Source organism: Suricata suricatta, chromosome 16 (genome assembly GCF_006229205.1).
Source record: "Suricata suricatta isolate VVHF042 chromosome 16, meerkat_22Aug2017_6uvM2_HiC, whole genome shotgun sequence".
NCBI lineage: Eukaryota > Metazoa > Chordata > Mammalia > Carnivora > Herpestidae > Suricata > Suricata suricatta.
In genome coordinates, this window is record NC_043715.1 from 25,978,457 (window position 1) to 25,986,246 (window position 7,790).

A 7,790-nucleotide genomic window follows, 5' to 3' on the forward strand; every position below is an offset into this window, starting at 1 on the left:
GTGGGCGGGACCGCGCCGCCTGGGGCCCGGGAGCCCCCTCTGCCTTCCCCTAGCCGCTAGGGGGAGCGGGGCGTCTTTGCGGGACCGGGGCTGCTGCGGAGGGGGCGAGGAAGTGAGGGTCGACGCGACTCCTGGCCGTGGGCGGGCAGAAAGCAAATTTCTGGAAGGAGTTGGGGCAGTTAGAGCAATGGCTCAGTGCGTGGAGAATGAAGTGGTCCTCAGTTACCCCACCGTTCTAATGGTGCCAATTGATGATAGCTGGCAAGCCCGTTCTCTGCTCTGGGCTCCTGTTTCTGTATCTTAAGTGTGGGTACAGACTGGGGGGGCGGGGAGTGGCTCGGGTCGGTTCAGGTGGCACAAGGTCTGCCCATTTTGTTGAACAGAGCTTTTAAGAATCTTGTTAGTTCCGCTCTCCGCCGCAATGGCAAGGAAACAGGCCCCGACGGGGCAGAGAGTTGCGGATATCACACGGCCTACCAGTGGCAGAGCCCGGACTGGTGGGATGTCTGCTCTACAAAAGCAAATAGTTCAAGGAGTTGCTCAGAGGCCGGCCAGCCTCCGTGAAAGGCTCTAACTCTCTCCCATACCAGCTATGCTTGGCCACTTGGCCCGACGCCTGAGGACCCCCTCCTATAAGTATTCCCAGGGGCATCATGCCCCTTAGGTAGACTTAACCCAGGAGGGGAGGGATCCAATCCTAGCAATCCAGGCCCATCCCCCACACCACCCCTGCTTTGCTCCTTGTCCTCTGTGTGGATGTGGGCAAGTAGCTGCTCCTCTGGACCTAAGTTGGCCATTGTAAAGAAAGGAGTTCTAATGAGTGATGTAGGACATCTTTGTGGCTCCTTGGTCTGAGATGGGGGTACCTGGGACAGCCCGCTCCCCAGGGGCTCAGGTCTAGCTGGCAGGCCCTGCTTACCGCCCTCCCTCCTCTCCTGGAGATCCAGTGGCTGGAGCCCAGGCAGCAGGTCTGAGGGACAGGTGCCCGCAGTTTGTGGGCTGACCAGCTTTGGACCCTGCACTTATCCAATCAGGCTGGCCTCTGCGGTTTCCTGCTGGGCTCTGCTCCCTGCCCACAGCCAGGCCTGTGGCCATGGGCAGCTCCAGAGTGCCCCCTGAAAGGTTCTGGAAGGACATACGGGGGTTCTGAGCTTGAGGGAAGAGTTGGGCCACCGCGTAACCCCCAATCACCTCAGCTGGCCCCCATCCAGGCTTCAGTATTGCTCCCTTCTCCCGCTGGATATGGAGAGTCCTCTGAACATGCTAAAGACAAAGCACAAAGTTGTCCTCCTGTGGGCCACTTAGGCTTCCTCAGGTAAGAGGCCCAGTGCCTAACCTGGCCACGAGATGACCTCTGACTTTGATGTTGGCCACACACCTGCCTGTCCTGGAGCCTGGCCACAAAATGACTCTTTATCCTTAGGACACCTCAACCTTCCCCCTTTATCAGGGGACCCCTGACTGTTGATCTTTTATCCATCAACTTAGAAAGTATTGATGCATCATCTGCTTATGCTCGGCCCTGTGCTGACAGCCAGAGAGATCAAGATTTCCTTGTGACCATTGCCAAAGAATGGGGAGGGAGGTTGCCAGTGCTTTGGAAACACTCACATGCTCTGTATGAGACCAGAGAAGGCTTTCCAGAGGAGGGGAAACCAGAGGTGGATCTTGAAGGATGCGTAGGAGTTTGCTGATGGAGAAAGAAGGAGGGAGAGACCTTCTAGACAGCTCCACAAGGGCAGCAACCACTGCTCACTTTCTGCGGACAGAGTGAATGAGGGCCTAACCTGAGGCAAGTATTGGACCAAAACATTCTAGTTTCCATCCTAGAGTGTCCGCAGCTGCCTGCAGCCGTGGAGACAGCTTTGGGGCTGGGGTTCAGGAGCTCTGAGTCCCACTAAGGGGGACTGCCCAACTAACGGGTTGCAAGTCACAGTTTAGCCTTCTGCTCTCCACCCCACCAGCCAACTTTAAGCAAATCCCGTATTCAAGGCCTGTCCTCGAAGCTGTGGGTGGCACACGTGTCCCGTCTGGGTCGGGGAAGCCTGTGCCGCAAGAAGAGAGGGCAGCTGGCCAAATTTGGCTGTGATGGTTTGTAGGGCTGTGCTCTCTGGGGAGGAGATGAAGCCGAGATGATGGAGGCATTTCCTCGAGGTGGGAGAACGGAGCTGGAGGGCTGGATGGGGGTTTCAGAGTCTGGGGAGCATGGGGAGCATTCCAAGTATGGAACAGCCTGAGCAGAAACCCTGAGGATTAGAGCAGGAATAGACCCGTCTGGCTGGTGGGAGGCAGGGGAAGGGAGGGAGGTGTAGGGAAGGCTCTCTGGGGCTTGTGGTGGCTAGTCCCTCCCAGACCTGCCCTTTGGGGGCTGGTGACACCCTAGGGGAATCAGGAGGCCACACACACACACAAACCACACACCCTGCGGGAAGAAGGCACTGAGCCTGTTTGAGAGGGGGCAGGCAGGGGACCCAGAGCCTGTCTCTGTAACTGTGAGCTGAGCCTCTGTGGTATGTGAGTGTGGTGAGTGGCCGTTACTAGGGCTGTGTGTGTGTGTGTGTCCCCAAGACTGTGTTATGTGAAGTCGGATGGGAGTGAGGGTGAGGGGAGGCGTTGCTAGGCAGGGTCTGGCTGCCCCGATCTATGAGGGGTGCAGGGTTCCTTGTGGTGCTTCTCCAGAAAGCCAATCCTGGGACCCCCACCACTGCCCACACATGTGCACACACAGCCTCCAGGGGACTCTGGGCTTGCAGGAGGGCTGTTCACAGCCCCTCTTTGCCCACTGCTTCCCTTCCTCCTCTCCCAGCCCCCAGGAGGGACTGAGCCAGGCTGCTGGGAAGAGCAACAGGAGCTCAGTCTGAAGCCCACCCCTGCCTTTAGTGTGGGCGCCTGGAAGCCATTAGGGGCCTGGGTGGCGCCCTGGGCAACAGGCTTGAGATTCCTGGAAAGAGCCCGCCCCCGTCGCTGATGAGCCCCAGAGCCCCATGCAGGGCCTGGCAGTCCCAGAGGCTTCGAGGATGTGGCAGCAGCCCCGTCCCTGCCACCATCTCCATTCAGGGGCTGCCAGAAGGGCTTTCCCTACCACGTCCCAAAACCAGCACAGCTGTGGGGCCACCGCCGGGCTGGCACTGGGATTTCCTGTCCCCTCCCCTCCCCCTCCGGCCCTCACATTGTTTTTCTTTTCCAAGAGTTTCTTCTCATGGAGCTGGGCCAGGAAAATGGGGAGAGGAGGAGTGTGCGTGTCTGTGTGTGTGTGTACATCTATTTGTCTCAGGGATGAGTATCTGCATGTGCCTGTGTGTATCCATCTATGTGTTTTCACATGTGTGTCTTCATATCTTCGGGCACACCTGTAACTCTGTCTACAGGTGACCATCTCTGTGCATCCATACAGTTGTGTGTCCCTGGGGGTCCATCTCTGAGGCTGCGCAGCTTCACATGTCCCTCTGTATCTGTGGTTCTGTGCGTGGCATTGCACGTGCGTCTGCGGATGCATATAGGTGTGCGAAGATGTCTGTGAGCACATGTGGTGCTAGGCCAGCCCTGTCGTTGCACAGGCGGGGAGCCCGTCAGAGGGCACGCAGCCTGCCAGGGAGGTAGTGGTGTGTGGGGAACTGGGACCAAGCCTGTGTGGCTGTGTCTGGGTGTGTAACTTTGCGGAGGTGTTAATTGGCATTCAGACATACATGTGTCTATGTATGGAAGTTGGGATGGTGACAAGGCATCACCAAGTACTCAGACGTCCCAAACTTGGACTCTGAAAATGCAGATTCCCAACCCCACTCCTACTGACCATGCATGAGGCTTAGAGGAGGCGGGGTGGGGGTGGGAAGCGGGGTAAGGCCCAGGAGCGGCATTTTCAGCAGGTTGTCTCGGTGAATCTGGAAAATCTCTTGATCAGGAAGCACTGGTCTCCCTAACCCCCACCCCACCCCCATTCTACAGATGGGGAAATTGAGACCCAGAAAGCGTCAGCAGCTTATGTGAGGCTGGTGACAGAGTTGGGCCTTAGAACTGATGCCTGGCAAAGGCAGACAGACAATTAACAAACAGCAAACGGACTAGAGAAGTACAGTAGGATCGCTGGGCAGCCCTGAGATGAGAATGGTCATGAACGTCAACTGACACCAGCCCACCTGGTGGTAAAGCCTGCGATGTCTGGCTGGCAGGGCAGTGGAGGTAACCTAGGTTGGCATTGCCTGGAGAGAAAAGAACAGGAGATGGGCTGGGGCACTGAAGGTGTTTGCCAGGGTGAGAGCAGGGCCACGGAGCATGAGCTGGGTGAGGGTAGGAGGGCTAGGGGGTGGGGGAGGGGGAGGCGGAGGCGGTGCAGACAGTTGACAAGTGGTGGGACCAGATAGCTGTAGCTGCTTTTGGGATTGAGGGATTTTTGTGATTCGGACTCCTAGAGGGAGTGAACTTGGACTTGACACCAGAGGGGTCACAGCTATTGCTGCCAGTGGCATGATCGAGTTTGCATTTTTAAAAAAATGTTTATTTATTTATTTTAAGAGAGAGAGCCTGAGCAGGGGAAGGGCAGAGAGAGAGGGAGAGAAAGAATCCCAAGCAGGCTCTGTGCTTGGGTCTTGGGGCTTGACCTCATGAACCTCAAGATCAACCTGAGCTGACATCAAGAGTCGGACGCTCAACTGACTGAGCCATTCAGGTGCCTCCAGGTTTACATTTTTTAAAACTCACTCTGGGGGGCACCTGGGTGGCTCAGTCGGTTAAGTGTCCGACTTTAGCTTAGGTCATGATCTTAGCGTCTATGAGTTCCAGCCCTGTATCGGGCTCTCTGCCATCAGCGCAGAGCCTGCTTCGGATCCTCTATTCCCTTCTCTCTATCCCTCTCACACCTCAAAAATAAATAAACTTTAAAAAACTTAAATAAAAACTCACTCTGGCTACCACTGTTCAGAATGGATTTGAAGAGTGGCGCCTGGGTGGCTCAGGTGATTGAGTGTCCAACTGCAGCTCGGGTCATGATCTCACAGTTAGTGGGTTCGAGCCCCGTGTTGGGCTCTGTGCTGACAGCTCAGAGCCTGGAGCCTGCTTTGGATTCTGTGTCTCCCTCTCTTTCTGCTCCTCCCCTGCTCACGCTCTGTCTCTTTCTCAAAAATAAATAAACATTTTAAATTAAAAAAAAAAAAAGAATGTATCCAAAGAAGGCAAAGGTGGTTCTGGGGGGAGAGCAGGGAGGCAGTGGCTGGCGTCACCCAGGTGAGAAACGATGGTGGTGGCCTTGACGGGCTAATGACAGAGTAGGAATAAGGTGGATAGATCCTTGTGACATGTGGCAGACAGACTGGACTTGGAGGTGACATGATGGGGGTGCCGGGTGAAAGCAGATTCTAGAACATACTCCATGGCATGAAGGCTGAGGAAGTGCCCTTCTCCCAGAGGGGACATCCAGAGGAGCTGGTCATGGAGGGAATGGAGAAGGTGAGCTCCTGGTGGACCAGGCTGCGTCTGGGTGATCTGAGGAACATCCTGGCAGGGGCATGGGAGACTCTGGTGGGGACCCTGGGCTAGACAGAGAGATTCAGGGCTGTTGATGACACAGTGGGATGGCTCAGGCCAGACAGTGAGAGAGAAGGGGGCCCAGGACTGGAGGACGCCAGTCAAAGGATGCCCCGAGGTTGTCCCAGGAAGGCTGGTGGGAAGCAGTTGGAGAGTAGGAGGAAGACCTGGAGAGCCTGGCGTCCTGGAAGAGGGCGACGCAGGAGAGACTGCCAGTGCCCACACTAGAGAGGGTGCAGCGGGAGGGCTGAGACTTGCCCACTAGGTAGGAAGGGCAGTGTAGCGGGAAGCCAGCCTAGCGTGGACTGATGAGAGAGGCCAAAGAGACCGGAAGGGTAGATGAGAAAGAGGAGGGGAGAAGGGGGAAGATCGTGCCTGAAAGACTCCAGCAGGGGTGAGGCCCTCTAGAGAGGGCATCATTGGCAGAGATTTGAGAAGCTGGAGAGGGGACCTTTGACCCAAAGAGGGAGTGCCCTTCCATCCTCTTAGGGCCGGAGAGAAGGGGACCATGGGCCTTGGAACAGGACTCGGATGGCTTCCCTTTTCACTGCCAACTATAACATTAGGTCACCTACTGAGAGTGGGGTTGGGGGTGGGAGGAGGATGAAGCAGGAAGAGAGAGGGTTGGCCAGACCTTGTTGGGAGCAGCCGGTGTTGAGGCACTTTGTTGTGGCGCTGAGTCCTGCAAGCGGTGCCCTGAAAGGGAAGGGGGGCCCATCAGGGCGGGGCCCTGGGCAAGGACCTGCTCAGCTGGATGGGGAAGGAAGAGCATGATGTCCCAAGTGCCCCCGCTGCTGGTGGTCAACACACAACCACGGTGGAGGGAGAGGGGGACAGGTTGGGGACAGAGAGAGGGCATGCATCTTACCTTTTTTTTTTTTTAAAGCTTATTTATTTTAAGAAAGAGGAGTGGGGAGGAGCAGAGAGAGATTGGGTGAGAGAGAGACTCTCAAGCTGACTCCACGCTGTCAGTGTGGAGCCCAACTCCAGCAAACCCACAAACTGTGAGATCATGACCTGAGATAAAATCAAGAGTCATATGCTTCACTGACCTAGCCACCCAGGCACCCCACGTCTCACTTCTTTTAAAGTGATGTGGTTCACGAATAGCAGAGCCCAGCAGTAGGACAGGTCCCTCACCACACCACACGCCCACACTGCACGCCGGCTTATTTCCATCACACCACCAGTGTTTGCATTTGGGCTCCTAGACATGGTGTCTGCAATCAAATCCGGGGCTTTAACACACCTTGAGTTGAGCCTCCCTTTCTTCTTAGGTAAATGGCGTCCTTTCCCTTGAGTCTATTGAGAGGAATAAATGAGACCCTGGGCATGGTACCTGGTCAGCCTTCCACAAATGCCATTGCCATTGTCACATACTGCCACTAAAGAGTGGCCAAGAGCCAGCGCCTGCCTCAGCAAACTCACAGGACAGGAAGCAGACAGGGATACAGATGGATGGTGAGGTGAGGTTGGTCAGACTAGTGATGGAGACACAGATGGTGCTGGCCACCTGACCTGAGGTGGTCCGGGAGGACTTCTAGGAGGAAACGATACCTCAGATAAATTTTAAGGATGAGAGGTAGCCCAGTGCAGCAAGAGGCACGGAGGGGACCCTTGGCAGCAATGTCAGCGAGCAAGCATGCTGCATTTGGGGTGGAGATGGGGGAGTAGTACCAGCCATTCACCAGGTGAGATTGGACTTGAAGGTCAGGGGACAGCAGATCAAGGTTTCAGATCAGCTGCCTTGGCTGCAGGGTGAAGGGACGTAGGGCGGTGTCTGGAGGCCAGTGAGGAAGCGGTTACAGTCTCTTGCTCACCACGAGGGCCTCAGTGGGACTTTCCTGAAGCAGATGGCTTCCCACCTCCTGCCTTCGCCCATGCTGTTCCTGCTGCCGGTTTCGCCCTTCCCATATCTGAGCTTTTGGGTCTGGACAGATGTGACCACAGCCTAATAACGGTTATGTTCTCCCACAGGTCCAAAGAAGAAGCATTCCCCCACCCAGTGGGCAGGAGAGCGGTGGGGAGCAGTGGGCATCATGCACAGTCGCGTCGCATCCGCCGAGCATCCCCCTTGCTGCCCCTGAGTCCGGCCGGAGTTGGGACGCAGGGCCCGCCCGTGCCGTCGCACCATGAGCCACGGGCCCAGCCCCCGGCTGGCCGAGTCCCCGCAGCTGTCCAAGGGCAGCCTCCTGACCATCCTGGGCAGCCCGTCGCCCGAGCGCATGGGGCCGGCGGACTCGCTGCCGCCCACGCCACCCAGCGGCACG

The 7,790-nt window shown here is 56.6% G+C and overlaps 1 protein-coding gene across 1 annotated transcript in view; it reads left to right on the forward strand.

Moving 5' to 3' along the window:
• The window catches only part of CCDC102A (coiled-coil domain containing 102A), a 21,253-nt gene that overhangs the window by 513 nt on the left and 12,950 nt on the right, over window positions 1-7,790 (forward strand). Inside the window, exon 2 of the mRNA XM_029924241.1 lies at window positions 7,498-7,785. Coding sequence (XP_029780101.1) covers window positions 7,653-7,785 — 133 coding nt within the window. The 5' untranslated portion in view covers window positions 7,498-7,652. The remainder of the gene's footprint in view (window positions 1-7,497; window positions 7,786-7,790) is intronic.